Here is a 16,186-nt window from a genome sequence, read left to right as displayed (position 1 = left end):
CTTACAATGGATACAAAGGTAAATTTACTAAGATAGGAGTTCTATTGAAGATGGGATGTTGCTGATAACCAATCAGATTCTATCTATTATGTTCTAGAAGGTGCTTAATAATTAGAATCTGATTGGTTTCTATGGGCAACATCCAATTTTCAATATAAGGCCAATCTTCGTAAATATACCCTACAGTGGATATAATAATACCCTGACCAAAAACATGGGCTGTTACCAAAGACATGTCGCATCTCATAGTGTTATCATTGCGGAACATTAACCAAAATAAACAGAACCTATGGGGTGTAAATTGTGCACCATACCATGGCACACGTCTGCCATATTATAGCAATATGACTTAGAATACCCCGCAATAAAAAGTCTTTGAAAAAAAATTACTTCAGTTATTTTTCTGAAATCTTATGTCAAAAATTAGAATTCTCTCCCAAATGAAAAATAAAATAAAAATTAGAGTGGAAAACAAAACAAAAAATAGTGCCCAGTTAAAAAAAAAAAACCTAGACAAAATCAATTTTTATTGATTGAACTAATTTTGTGCCTATTTTATTATTTGAAAATAAAAAAAAATATCACATTTTAAATGTAATCTTCAAGCATAATGGCTAGAACATTTTAATACTAATTTCAGTTTAAAATGCTAAATATCACCCCCCCCCCCCTGAATTTAGAAAACAGAAGCTGGAAAAAAAAATCAACATTTTTATATGAAAAGTTAGTAGTTTCAATTATCAGATTTTCATTTGTTCCAAATAGTTACCACCTAGACTGAAAGTACTGTCTTTTTATAAATCTATATAAAACTTATTTCTATCACGTTAATACAGTATATGTATTATTTATTTGCACCAAATTGGGCTTGGCTATTACATCTTTAAGTATTTTCAAATACTTTTGAAAAAAACTTCTATTTTCTTATTTCTCAGCATTCTGGTTACTAAGTTTGTACATCCCAAAAAAGTGATTACAGTGAATCAGTACAATCACATTAGATCTCAGATTTTTGTGTTGAAGAGTAAGCTCTTAATTATATCTTTAGCTTAAAAATAAATATAATTTATAGTGTTCTTTTCAAGAACACTTTGCAAGATCACCTGTAAATGTGCAGATTTTGCATGAGTTTCAGATTGATGGGGGCCATGTTGAACACAATCTTCCAAATAAAATTTAATCAGTCAAGGTGCTTTCCATTTTCATTTTGAATTAAAATTTGGATTTTGCTTTACATGTCAGGTGATGTAGAGACTAAAGTTCCCAATTGCCATCATACAACAATCAATATTAAAATGAAACAAAATAAACCTTGTAATATATTATTAAAAGTAACATATTTCGATTTATGGAAATGTGCAAATCAATAATAATTTTGAAATCGAAGAAAAATGCACTCTGTGCAACTACTTCAATGTTAAGCCCTGGATAAGTATTATGGGACCTTCAAAACATGTACGGAGTTTAAGATCGAAAGGGGTAAATAACTATTTCCTTTCATTTTAGGCAAAATATTTTTTTATCCATTCTTTTTTTCCCCCCTCTACAATTTAAAAAATAAATAAATTAAATATTCAAATTAAATGGCAAAAATTAGTCTGATGTACAGTTAATGCCATAACAGGTTGTAGTTACATGTGTCTAATAAATAGTACCCACACATATTGAGATTTTAATAGTCAGTTATGAACAGATCACGATTGGACAGGATTTTATCCTATATTAGACAGTACTGATGATATACTTGGTAGGACTGGGACTGCATCTTTGTATTATCTGACCCGGGCATTTGTAGTACTGACTGGACCGGTCTTTCAGGTTTGGCAACATGTGCATGCCTGCGTATGGCCAGACACTAAATTGTGCATTGACTGTATGAAAAATAATTTCATGTTTCATAGGCAACTGTCATTAGCAGAAATTCTAAGTTACAGCATTGTAATTTCTGTGGCACAGACACATCACATTGGTAGCATAGTTTAAATCAAACACGGCATTCTGTATTATTCCCTAAATAAGGCATGCTCCTATCCATTGAGCCCTTGTCAAAAAGCATTTATTAATAAAATGCATGTACTTTTTTGTGTGCTCACTTGAAAACCATATATTTTAATGGTAAGGGACCATTGCAGATATGTAGTTGCATACCCGTAAAAATAATATGGTAAGTAGTGAATTGTTGCCAGCAGATGTTACGTATACAAAGTGGAGAAATGGCCAATTCACAAGGGTTTTACACTCAACCTAAGTTCACAAATGACAAGAGCAAATCTTTCTGGGATACACTCAAATAAATCACTTGCCCTCTCCAGCTCTTATGTCACCAACACCAATCGAGAATACAGACTCCTTTAACTGGAGAAATTCAATACTAACTATATACAATGTTTTGCTAGTAACACAAAGATATGGGACATTAATATGTCACGTCATGGGCAATTCTAGATTTTGTAGTTTTTCTAATAGAAACCTACCAGATTACTGATACAAGGTCTGCGAAAAACACACCACAAATCTCGATGACCATTTGCTATAGCAAGTTTTTGTGTTGGTTAACGAAGAAGCACCAACATTGAAAGTATTCATTTGTGTTGCTATGGTGGCACTTAAGGTATTTTAAATTATTAAATTACTACCACCTTCTTTTTTTCAGACTTTGATGACCTGTTGGCTTACGGATCACTTGTCATAGTGTTCCGTTAGATTTGCTTTATGGGGTGTGTGAGGGGAAATATAGCTACTTAGATGGTGAAAGTGGAAAAAGAAAAATCAATATTAAAATATATAGAATTTGTTGCTAGTATGCATTGAACACAAAGTTATGGAAGATATTGGGGATTGTTAAAGGTGTCACATTAGGGGGTTTTAGATTTCTACCTCCTCTTTTGGGACATTGACGACAGTTTTGCCTACTAATCACATACGGTCTTACTATAGGCAATTAATGCTGTTGGTAGTAATCCACAGTACACATCATCATTGAGAATTAGGGGTAAATGTAAGAGGAGTTTTGGTCCATAAATTCCAAATTTATTCACATAAAAGGTATTCTTAGGTTTCCTAATTGTGGTGGAACTGTCCTGAGCTCTGTTAGGCAAGGTGAGATAACGTACTAATGCAAATCATGTTGGACAGGTGAATTGCAACTGAAAGGGAAAATGTACCATCTATATTGTCTCAGATTTGTGTATTTACATTGGGCTTGGATGCAAAAACAGACTTGTTCTGGGCATGCAGTATAGTTACGTCTACACAGCAAATCTGTTGTAGCTAAGTGTTACCATATACAATTTTGCACAAACAGATATAAGTCAGAAAATGCTAGTAACAATATAATCTATATCATATGATATGATATAATATATATATACACACAGCAGAGAGACCCCAAACTCTACACTAAGGCCAACAGAAAGAAAGCAAAAGGAAGTTAAAAAGGCAGTTGACATTTCTATTTAAACCAGTGAAAGTAACAGGCAGCCCACTGTGTGTTTAGAGAAGTGAAGGGCACATGGTATCCAAATCATGGGGAGAAATACAAGCTATGCGAGGGGACATGGTACACTAATTGGTGGACCACGTGCTCCAGAGTCAACATTGACACCAAAAAAATAAATAAAAAATCGTTGGAAAACTCGAAATCGCCAAACTGTCAAACTTTTCCATGTTGAATGTTTGTCAATATCAGCCAAATGACTGTCGACTTAGACATGGTCTGTAAGCTATACCGCACCTAGGGTTAATATAGATCTACAATTAAACAAGTAGTGTTTTAGGACAGCTGGAAGTTGTGGTCTGCGAAGCTTTAGGGTGTATGGTGTTCTAACGGGCATAAGTATCTGGGCATTGTGGGGCATGGGCAGAGTATCTTAGAAGTGTTTTGTGTGTAATACGGACAGACCATCTTTCAGGGTGCCCATCACAAATTTTAAGTAAATTTAGTGTCAATAAGAAAAAGTAATTAATTCTACATATATGCAAAACATTTAGTGAAAATTGAACTGCAGAATGTGTTATTTACCCCAAAATGGTGAATGTTCAACTGAAACCATAGATCAATGAGGTGCAACTGAAAAGCAACCTATCAAACAAAGCCATTTTGTTTTTAATACAAGACAGTTGATCTAATAATTGTAAGCCCCCCCCCCCCCCCCCCCCCCAAAAAAAAATCATTTTGAATTTACTAATGAAAAGTTAGTCCCATAGATTCATTAAATTGTATGCAAGAAGTCATCAATAAATAAAATTCCACATAGTGTGTTTGGTTGGCTTTGTATCATTCCATGACAAAAATGGGCGAGCTGTTATTTTGGAAAACATATGTTCAATATCGTTTATTGTCACTTTAGGTTATTTTAGAAGATAAGATGTTGGAATAAGGCACTTTGCTTTGTGCCAAAATACTGCTTGTAAGTGCAGTAACCTGAAAATAAATATATGTTATTAGGCCATTTTCCCCAACATACAAATAATAAAATGACAACAAAGACAGTGCACTACAAGTAACTGTTCAGAGACAACGTAGTCGGTATATTTAACTAACAAATTAACGAAGGCATCAACTTCAGGCATCTCAAAATGGTCTCTAATTCTTTCAAACTCTCCTTATGTAATGATTTAACAAAAACAAAAATTACTAAAACAGACAGTTGTATTTTCACGCAATTCTATAACCTAAACCCAGTGACCTACTGTAAATTATCAATTTGGTGTAGGCTAGAAATAATGTTCTAATTATTTAACTAGTACTTTGTAAAATCTGAGATACAATTGTGCTTTATGCATTACGTTTTTGAGTATTCAATTTACAGAGAAAATGGAATTCCAGTTTTTATATTTATTGAATAAGAAGCAGCATCACTGGTCTGTTGAAAATAAGATCTACGATATATTTTAGAAGTATGTCTCAGTGCTGTTAATCTGTAAATTGAATTAGAAACAGTAATTCTTGTAGAACGGACTACCAAAAAAATTGTATGTATACGTACACACTAAAAATGTTTTTAAAAAAAAGCTATACGTTGATGATCACGGATTGTCAGAGATGTCTGTTTAAGTAACAAAACTTACAGTAAAACTAGGAAACTTGTATTTATCAAAAATGATGAGGAGAACATTAATAAAGAGAAACCACATCATTGTAGTGGTCAGTGACAATGATGTCTGGTTCAGCTATACTACGCTAAGTTTATTTTTTTTGTTATTTTATTTTTTAAACCAACATGTATCTACTTAGCACAGCATCAGTCCACCCCCTTGTCTAGAAAACAACAACAAAAATTACCGTTTGTGTCATATTAAGTTGAGGTTCTTATATTGATTATTGCTAGGATAACTAGGAATACAAATCACATCATAATTCACTGTAAGCAGTTAGTCAATATATTTAGTCCACTAAAAAAAAAATGATGGGAGGTGTGACGTTTCAAATTACGATAAACCAATATTTTTTGCACCAACAAAAAGAGGGTGGAAAAACTTAAATGTGACTGGGATGGTCAAGAATCACATGCATATGAAACAGGTCACCAGAGTCCAACGAGGAGTAAGGGTTTAATTAATAAACATTACTGCACACTGTTTATAGTCTTCTTGCAATACCAATAGATGGGGCAAATTCTTCGGATGTCTTCTACTTTTGCCTTCTCAATAGAAATGGTTGGTACAGTAAAGAGAGGGACTTTAATTTAGCACCAGCGGACTCAGTTGTGCGTCTGCTCATGACTCCACAAACTGAATGCAGTTTTAAAGGTCCTGTGACAAAGTTTACACATGAACTGTCGTTTAAAGGTGATGGCGGAGAGAGGTGGGGCGTGATAGAAGAGTGTGTCCGATTCTTGAGGAGCAAACATTTTTTCCGTAGCGTTTGACTTCTCTGGAAAAACTGTGCCTTGATCTGGTTCTATGGCCTCTATTTTAGGTGGGAGAGGTGGTGGTGGAGGTGGCAGCGGAGGTGGTGGAGGGGACGGGGAGCTCACGGGAGCACATGCTTCCGGTTCTTTGAAAGAATCTTCTCCTGGGCCCATGTGGGATTGAAAGTGACTCCAAAGGCGAAAATTCGTCCGGAAGGCTTTGTTGCACACGTGACAAATGAAAGGTTTGACAGAGCACAGTAGTTCCTGATGTCGTTCAAGTTGCTTGAAAATGGTAAACATTTTTCCACATTTTTCACAAGACCACATGCCATGCTCTGAGCTGGACATTTCTTCTTTATGACCATAGTGAGCTTCAGAGCTATCGTCCATGTCATCTTCAGGTTCTTCCTTAATCTTAGCGCTGAATTGTTTTGAAATACTAAGATCTTCAGGGAGGCAGTTTGAATCCTCAGAATCAAAGTTCATATGTTCTGAAGAATCACTGTATTCGTCATCATCTAGATTGTTATTCCCCTTGCTGGATTCAGATAGAGAGTGAAGCCTCGGGGGGGTGCTAATCTCACCGTTGTGATCGAGTAAAGGCAATGAGAAGTTTTCTGTCGGAGTCATTGTGTTTTGGTTGTGGACTTCCACCTGATGACGCCAAATACTGAATGAAGATTTAAAAGTTCTCATGCACTCAAGGCATGTGAGCTTCTTGTACTCACACTTTGGTTCATGTTCGTTTTTGAGCTCTGGAGTAGAAAATCGAAGACTACAATATGGGCATAATGTTGCATTTCTACACATTCGCTCATGATTTCCCTGTTCGACAAATGAAGACATCTTGGAATTGCAGAGCCGGCAGTGAAAAACTTCTTTGCTTTCCACTGGGCTCTTTGGAGGTGAAGGTACTTTAGGTTTAATATTCTTGTTGCCATATCCGGATTTTTCTCCTGGATGCATTTTGCAGTGCTGCTTTAACTGAGACAGGAAACGGTAAGCTTTCCCGCAATGGTTGCATGTAAAAGCAGTTTTGGTTCTTGACCGTGACCTCTTCAGTGCTTGTGCTTGACTACTTGCCATCCCTGGAAAGCCTGTTTTGCCTCGTCGCAACTTAAACATAAGTGCTTTTTTAATTTCCCGTTCTCTGACAATGTCAATTAATTTCCTTTGGAATTTCTCATCCAAAACTGCTTGTGCACTGGAAGCGGGCGACGGATTCTTCACTATTCCATGTTGTGTCTGACAGTGTGTCCACACTTTAAAATTTGTGTGGAATCTTTTGTAGCAAATGTCACAAGAATATGGTTTCTCAGGATTATGGTACATGTTCATATGACGATGAAGACCAGCAGTCGATCTAAATATTTTAAGGCAGTGTTTACATTTAAACTTTTTGCTTTGAAGTATTTCCGGTATTTCAACACCCAATTCCTTGCTGTCATCGGAATCTGAGAAGTCACCCAGGGCAGCAGTATCTTCCCCAAAGTTACACCCTGATTCTGGAGAGCTGCTCGATTTCATCTTTACTCGCCTAGGCAGCATTCTTCTATCAGTTTGAAATCTTCTTTTAGCTGGTAGGCGATTTAAATGAGTCTCATGTTCAGGAGGAAGAGTTCTGCTCCTTGCTTGAGAAGCATCTCCCACGGTTACCCGAATAATTTCTGCTGGTTCTGTAGCGGGGCTACTGGGCTCAGCTTTTATGCGCATACCCGTTTCTGTAGATGTTGCCTGCGATGATTTAAGAGGTCTCATGAGATCAACCATTTTCTCTTGCCCCCTGTCTCTAATGCTAGCTTTATCTATTGCTCCTTTTAAAGTGTGCCTATGAGGCATCCCGCAAGAAGCATCTCCTTTTGGGCTGTCTTTCGGGGCTGATGTTTCTGGAAGAGACTGCAAATCAACGGCTTGAGAGTAAGCAGGAACCTGGCTGTCCATAGAGAGTGATCTTCGAAGAAGACTTTTGACAAGCGGACCACTACGGTCAATACGTTGACTTGAAGATCCAGCAGAATGATCTACAAATCCCAGCTGAGAGTAATACATCCGGTTTCTTTCTTCTTCCTTGCTCTGTGCACTCTCTCTTTTCATGTCCTGTGTTGAAAATGAGGCTTCGCTGGAGCATAGTAAAGAAGGCACCATTTTTTTCTTATAGATCTCTGATGCATGTCCTCTTGACAATGACCCGCTAGCAGAAGGGTGATCATCTTCATCATCGCCACCATCATCATCATCATCAAGATGTTCAGATGCCCTCTGATGCAATAAAGAGTTTCTTTTTAACCAACCGCCAATGCTTCGCTCACCTGAGGAGTTAGAAGACCCATGCCACTTTCTTTCAGAAATTAAAAAATTGGAAAGTGAATCGGATCGCACATGATGTTTGGCAGAACTTGCCTTCCCAATAGAAAAGGAGGGTTTTGAAGCCTGGATTTTGTCTTGTAAATTACCAACATCCCTGCTTTGTGCCTCATTTCTGCTCTGGCATACTATGACACTTCTTTGCTTAGTCCCACTGTCATCTTCCTCTTGTATAGGAGACTTTTTGCTTGGAAACGAAGAAAATGGTGCCTGAGGAGTTTTGGAAAGTATATTTGTAAGAAAACTGATACCTAGACTATAGCCTAGCTCCTGTACAGCAGCAAGACTTCCTTTTTCGGCAAAGAGAGAAGAGGAATAGATGTAGTTCAAAACGTTGTCAAACGCATCTGCTTCGCAAAAGTCCAGCTGAAAGACTGTCTGAGACTCATTGTTTTTATCCATGAACAAGCTGTGGAAATATTCACTGCTTGCCGCCAAGACATTTTTGTGTGCTCGAAATTTCTGGTCCCCAACTATCAGAAGAACATCACAAAGTTGACCTTTTAGACGCTCCTCATTTAAAGAACTCAACATAGAGATTGCATGGGCTGGATTTATGTAATGCAGAAGTCCATCCATTGTTAGGATTGACCTGAAAAGGAAAAAAAAAAAATTATATATATATATTCCTCAACAACATTACATTTTTATCAGTTTGAAATACTGTTCTATATGCATGGTTATTTACTAAAGAACCATAGTGCAGCTACAGTAGGTGTTATATTGGGATATTGTTGTTACATTGACACAACTGGGCACCATTTTGAACTTTGCATTTAGGTGACAAATTGCCCTAAACCAAAGCCATACTTCCAATGACGATAAAGAGGCATACCTATACACTTCCTATAACTTTCACCCTTTGTTATAACATATGAATAAAGTGGTGGTCAAAAACTCAATAATTTATAAGGTTATTGCTCTACTATTGTGTCCTCCCCAGGTCATTCTGATAATCCCTCAAATGAGATCTTCTCCCCCCCCAAACAAAAGTACCAGCCTGGATTGACTATCCACATAGTCATAACCCCTATGACTTTGTAGTCTCCTAGATTAAGGCTGACCAATTTATATCCCTATCATATAACATATCCAACCCGGTTATTGCTGGTGACGCATGGACTAGGGTCAAGGTTCAAATGATAGCCACACACGGCAATTCCACCCAGGTTATAAGAAGGGTTAAACCTTGGTCGCCCCCTATATAATGGGCGGCCTGGGTTTAAGCCCCATACATACTTGCCGATGCCCTCCACCGACCAATGTTAGTAGGAATGGTGATCCAGCAAGGTGGGGGGGCGGGAGACATCAGAAAGTGGTTACACATTTGCCGATGCAGACGCTTGCGATGGCAGGGAAGGGGGGGGGCGCGACAGCCAAGCTGCATCATGGTCATCGTTAACAAGTACCTCCCCCGCCTGAACATGCAGGACGAAGGAAGAGGGGCGTTAATATTGCGAGGGAGTGTGCATATTTAATGACATTCAGTGATCACACTACAAGATAAAGAGAAAAATAACGTTTTTTTCTAGCCACAGTGCAGTGCTTGACGGGGGCTCCTCCCTTCACCCTGCTCTCAGTCAGCCAAGGAGGACACGGGGACTCAGAGTTGTAGCTCACGACACCGCCAGCTGCTCCCCGGGGAGCGTGAGGTGGAGTGACCGATCAAGACTACATCTCCCACGGTGCATGCATTAGGGATGGACTGCATGCGGTGAATTTCATGGCATACTGTGAGGAGACTACAAGTCCCAGCATGCCGTGCAGTCGGGAAGGAACATGGGGGTAGATTTATTAAGTGGAGATAAGGGGCATATGCGCTATCCCCATGCGCTAAAGCAGGGGATAGCGCTTCCCCTTATCTATGACACCCGCTGAGCGGGTGACTAGCATGCGGCGGTGTGGGGCAGGAGGCATAGCGCAGCTACGATATTTCGTAGTGCTCGCCTGCCTCCTGCCTAATTTATGAACGGTCAGCATCGCTGACCGTTCTGCCGCCTGCAGCTATCGACTTCGACAGCTGCAGACGGCGATGCCATATGCCTACAGCAGGGACAGCGCTGTCCCTGATGCTGGCTCTGAGCTGCGCTGGGATCTCGAGTGAGTAGCGAGATCCCGCGCATGCGCAGTCCAGCCGGCCGGGGAGAAGCAGACAGCGCGTCAGTGTTAAATGACGCGCTGTCAGCTTGAGGGGACATCGCCGGAGGGGGGAGTTAGCGCTCCCCCACTCCGGCGGCAAGATCTTAGTAGATCTTGTCGGTGTCCCCTCCTGCTTCGCCTCGCTAATGAGGCGAAGCAGGAACTGTTATAGCGGCGCGATAGGCGCCGCTATAATAAATCTACCCCATGGTGACTGCTGCTGAGAGGGTTAAGTCTGTAGTGTGCAGGGACAATGAAGTTGGTGAGAGACTTATACACATATTATATATGTCTAGTGTCCGTGAGTCTCCGAAACAGTGCCATCTGCTGGCAGAGAGCAAAACTACATCTCTTTCTCACACATGCAAAACGCTATATAATTATATAATTGCGTGCCTTCCATAAAATGGTAGCCTCTATTTATGTCAATAACATCTACGTAACAAGCTACAACATTACGATATTAAAAAAACAACAACGTGGGTTACGGGCGGCAACCAAGTCATGTCAGAGCAGCCGCCATTTTCTTGAAGACCGGCACTATGAGAAACCACGCAAGCAAAATACCCGGCAGTGGAGGCAAACTCTGACGGGCGGAGCCTCCGCCAATAGACGAGCTGTGTACGCGTCAGCTGACCGAGCGCCGGCCGGAAGCGCAGGCGCCCGCGCCGCCATCTTGGAAAGGGGAAAGAGGCCCTGCCGCCTGAGGGGCGCATGCGTGCTAACGTCTCCCAGTCCAGATAGAAGCTAGAGGAGTGGAAGGTGGGGGAGAAGGAGGCAGGCGGGCGGCCTCTGACGGCTCATGCAGGAGGAGTCCAGGGCGCTCGGGCAGATAGAGAGAAGGGGGGGGGGGAACGAGCTGTGGAGACGGAGAGGCCACCTCAGAGTTACGTCAGGCGGGAGAGGGCGGACTGGCCTAGCGGGCAGCGGCGCGCGGGTTACCCACCGTCAATCCGCGGGTGCCGGGGATGCGGGTCGTCTGCTCGGGAGTCCCAACAGTCATCGGCGTGCGCCAGCCGCCGTCGTGATTCCATCCATCTTGAATTTGACGTCATCCCACACCAGGGATGAGGTCATCGCACGGAGCGCTCGTCACGTGCGCGGCCCTGCGATTGGCCGCCGCTCCCGGGGGCGGGACCTGGATGGGGACTGTGTCAGGGGGGTGGTGAGGTGATTGCTGCTGTCACCCGGCTTCCCACATACTGTGATACAATGAGGAGGCACATGCTGCATTACCTCATGCCTCACTCTGTTATATATTTGTGTGTGTGTATATATATATATATATATATATATATATATATACTAATGTCAACATTAGTCTGCAGGGGACAGGAATATATATACATTTATAGATTATAAAAATTGCTTTAAGCAAGTTAGTAGTGAGGTGGGGAGAGCCCTGCCCTGAAGAGCTGACTATCCAGTGCGATAGACCGAGAATTTGTGGTGTGTATAAAGCTGCCCAACCCCCCCCCCCCCATATTAGCCACAAATGTTAATATCAGCACCGCCACTTGCAATTGCTGACTATATGTTTGGGCTACTGCGCGTGTGCATTAGCCCGGCTGCAATCGGCTTAAGCTAATTTTTGCAAGCCGATCACCGCGTGATTGACAGGGAGCGTGGGTAGATCCTGGCCGTTTTATAAGTGTGCATGCAAAAATGGTGGGCGCGCCCGATTAAACCCTGGGAGTGTTCGGGAAAACGCAGGCATGTTTATGCCTGCTGGGGAGGGTGGTTGACATCGGCGGGCGCCGAGCAAGTCTTGGGCTACGCGGCGGCTGCAAACACCAGGGACAAAATGAAAAAAAAAACATTCGGTGGTGAGTAAATGGAATGGTTTTTCCTCTAGCTGTCCGGATGCGAACAGACGTGTACCCGTACGCATCCATTCGCAAGGAGGAAGGTCGTGGGGACAGAGACAGACCTTTTCACATGGGGGCTGAATTTGATCTTACAGCGTACAGGTTTGGATCAGGCCCATACCTTTAAACCTAATACCTGTTCCGGACTGCATCCGTCTCTGGGTACACGGTGCGGCCTCATGGTTTTATGTTCTAGTCTTGCAAGTCCACAGCAAAGGCGAACGTAACACCATTTCCCTTGATTTATAGATGGGGCGGTGCATTTGGTGTAGATGATATCGCTGTCCCACATCCTTGAGGTCATGACTTCAATTCCTGACCCAAGGCATTTCTGTGTGGAGTTTGTGTGTTTTGTGAGTTTCCTCCTGTGCTCCAAAAACATATGGACAAGTTACTTGACTTCTGACCAAAAATGAACCCTAGTTATTTATTGAGTTTCCTATACAGAGCAGCAGGTTCCGTTGTGCTTTACAAATGGAAATAAAGATAAAACAAACTAGGTACTTACCGACAGCCAAAATGGCAGGAGGGCCCTGCGCGCTAGCTTACAATCTATATACAGTAGTTGGTGTGTGTGTATTTATGTAACATGGATTATAGACTGTACACTGCTCTAGGGCAGGGATATATGTGAATGAATAAAGGGTTCTCTATGAAGTGTTGCAGAATGTGTGCACTAGATCAACAACTGCTTATCATCTTACCTGCCCTGTCTATATGCTGTACAGATTGAGCACCTCCCAGCCAGCCAGCCACCCAAAACTAAGGTCGACATGCATTATGCTGATCACTGAAGGTTGGCAGATCTTAAGTTGACACATGAAAATGGTCGATGTAGCTTTAGGCATTTATTAATTAACAGTTTCTTATATAGCGCAGCATATTCCGTTGCGCTTACAAAGGCCTTGCATTTGGACGGGATTTCACTCTGGCGGAGTGGCGACTCTGCTTTTAGCAGCCCTGCGATTGGGACTGAAACGGGCCCTATCCGTAGTAAACTCTCTTATAAACCATTTTTTCAGTGCATAATAGCATGTGATGGAGGTATGCAAAAGTTTTGGCACCTATGGTGAAAGTGAAGAGACCATAACACAACTTGTGTAGGACTTAAGGTGCCCATACACCGAGCCGATTGCAACGAATCGGGCCGTGAAATCGGCCCAAAATGGCTCTGTTTAATGTCCCCCCTCAGGTCCGATGCGTGGTCCCGTGTGCATCGGTCCCGAGCACCCGTCCTGGGACTTCCTTCCCGTGCCGGGGGCTGGCTGTGGGGCCCGGCCAGCTGGGGGCGGCAGCTGGGAAGCAGAGTCCGTGCAGCGCGGGGCATTAAGTCAGTGGGTCTGATTGGCTGTGTCCGGCCAGTGTTTTCATATTCAGCGGCGCTTACCGTGCCACCGCCCGGCGAATAGCGCTACTCAGTTCCCATCTGCCGCACGGACCAGCTAACTTAATGCCCAGCGCCTGAGGGACCCCCCTGCCAGCCCCCTCCGCCGCTGCCAGCTCCCCAAGGATATACATGTAATAAATCGCATACGATCGTAAGCAGCCTCCCGGGGAGCTGCCAGGGGTCTTTCAAGGGCAAACTGGTCCGATTTAGGACAACTCGGACTAGTGTATAGGGGCACTTTACACTTAAACATGTTGAGCTGACAGAAAGTAGGCAAAAAACCCAGGTGTGAATTACATCATAAAAAGTTTGCATTTTACATATCACGCAGAGCTGCGAGATACATACATGGCTGCACTGAACACTTTAAAAAGATTAATTTAAAGCGGTAGAGACAATAGTTTTTCTCTTGCATTTAAAGGGTCCCATTTATAAACAAGTTTTAGCTTTTTAAAACTCGCTACCTATAGTATAGTGTGCCCCAGCCATTTTTCAAATGTGACAGTTGTCCGCTGATTGGCTGGAGCACCATTTAACATACTCAGCAAGGTATAAAGAGCTAAAACTTGTTAAATGCACCCCGAAGTATAAACTTTGACCTATTACTGCTAACAATAGTAGCCCAGTTTGTCATAAGAAAATCTGGGGAAGGGGGTCAACTTAACTTGTTGCCAAAAATATTTAGGCATGTTTATGCTGTGAACTACAGGTCCCAGCAATCTTCATCAACCTTATTGTGTATGTTGTAATACACTCCCGGCATATGCCTGGCTCTCGGAACATGGTGGCATTTTTAAAACTGAAAGCGCTGGCATGCTGGGACCGGTAGTGCACAGTGTAAAACTTTTTTTTTTAAAGATTCTGTCCATGTGTTTAGCTGTGACTGTGTCGGCTAAACCATTCAGCGGATTCTTCACATTGGTGCCTGGATTTTGCTTAGCTATTTGCCAGCGGTATTTCCTGTAATGTTTACGGTCTCCAGAAACAGTTCCCCTTAACTTACATTTTCTAATTATGGATAGCTGAGATCAGAGCCCATCCCAGTGAAGTCAGCAGGGGCAGATTATTTACTGAACTGTATATTTGTGTTCCTCTGGCTTCATTTGAGGTCTCTCAAGTTGACCCAAGTATTGGGCTCTTAAAAGAAAATCTGAATCTTTCGCCCAGACCTGGATCTGTTTTCCACCTGGTTGATTTTCCGCTAGCTAGTTTTGAAGTGGAAAACCCCACATTATTTCATTTGGACCATATACTTGTCGCTTGGCACTAAATAACTTTTCTATAATAATTTCCTGCGTCTGCAGTGATTCCGTTCCGGAGTGAGTCATGCTGGTTTCCTGTAGGAATCTGCGGCGCATGCTTCAGACATCTCTGGTGCTTTAGAATTCAGTTTAGAACATTGGAAAATGTGTAACAGTGTGTGCATTATATTTTGCACTCGTCACAATGAGGGGGGTACAAGTCCTATGGATCTTAAGGGCCCCATACATCAGCAATTAATTGTGACAATTTTCAGATATGGAGATGATTGCCACAATTAATTTTAGATGTGTGGGCTCCCCCTTTTGGCAATCCCAATCAAAATCGCCAATCGATTGCTTAATCAGGTTTTTAAACATGTTTAATATTATGGTATTATCTGCAGATCTTTTTTATATGTGTGGGCATTCCCAATTCGTCTTCTTCATCTATTTACATTATGAACAGCAATTGATTGGACAATTTCCAGATATGAAGATGCAATCTTTAGATGGAAAAATCTGCCGATCACTGAAATAAATCTGTAATGTGTGGGCAAAGTCAGATAGACTGTAAAATCCATTTATCTGGCCAAAAAATCCCTGTATCTGGAAATCCATAAATTGTGATTGCTGATGTATGGGGCCCATTATTCACAGATGAAAAACAGCAAGTTGCAAATTAACTCTCCCATCTCGACCACTCCGCTCTGCACAAGATCTGTGTCTCTCTTCTGCACGGATCACTAGCTCCCATTCACTAATACAGGACCTATGGAATGCCCTTCCACGCACAATAAGACTCTCCACTAGCCTCCAAACTTTCAAGCGTTCCCCGAAAACTCACCTCTTCAGGCAAGCCTGTCATATTTAGGTTCTACACGCATAACCCTCTGAGGCACTTATGTATTATATAGCTTCCCTTCTGGACTTGTAACTTGGTGGGACTGCTATGCTATTACTGGTGCCTGTCCTTGTGTTTCCCTCCTATATCCCTATAGATTGTAAGCTTGCAGCAGGGCCCTCTAACTTCCAAGTCTGTCTGTTGTTACCCAGTTTGTTCTATCACTGTCTACTATTGTAAAGCGAACCGGAATCTGCTGCGCTATATAAGACTCTATAACGGAATCTGCTGCGCTATATAAGACACTGTAACAGAATCTGCTGCGCTATATAAGACACTGGGCCTTATTCTAGTTCACTCTTTCTGACAAAATCCTTCTTAGATGGACAAAACCATGTGCACTGCAGGGGGCAGATGTAAAATGTGCAGAGAGAATTAGATTTAGGTGAGTTATTTTGTTTCTGTGCAGGGTAAATACTGACTGCTTTTTT

The 16,186-nt window shown here is 41.8% G+C and overlaps 2 protein-coding genes across 2 annotated transcripts in view; one reads left to right on the top strand and one right to left on the bottom strand.

The window, feature by feature from the left end:
- Positions 1 to 4,256: 4,256 nt before the first annotated feature.
- ZBTB21 (zinc finger and BTB domain containing 21) lies at positions 4,257 to 11,450 on the bottom strand. Its single transcript, XM_083171649.1, has 2 exons — positions 11,305 to 11,450; positions 4,257 to 8,811 (listed from the first exon to the last, which is right to left on the bottom strand). The coding sequence occupies exon 2, from the start codon at positions 8,796 to 8,798 to the stop codon at positions 5,703 to 5,705; it is 3,096 nt and encodes a 1,031-aa protein (XP_083027775.1). The 5' UTR covers positions 8,799 to 8,811; positions 11,305 to 11,450; the 3' UTR covers positions 4,257 to 5,702.
- UMODL1 (uromodulin like 1) overlaps positions 11,093 to 16,186 on the top strand; it is a 72,204-nt gene continuing 67,110 nt past the window's right edge. Inside the window, exon 1 of the mRNA XM_083171648.1 lies at positions 11,093 to 12,184. The gene's annotated coding sequence lies outside the window, so the exon portion shown is untranslated. The remainder of the gene's footprint in view (positions 12,185 to 16,186) is intronic.

This window comes from Crinia signifera, chromosome 2, assembly GCF_055691185.1.
Source record: "Crinia signifera chromosome 2, ASM5569118v1, whole genome shotgun sequence".
NCBI lineage: Eukaryota > Metazoa > Chordata > Amphibia > Anura > Myobatrachidae > Crinia > Crinia signifera.
This window is presented reverse-complemented; position numbering and strand designations above follow the sequence as displayed.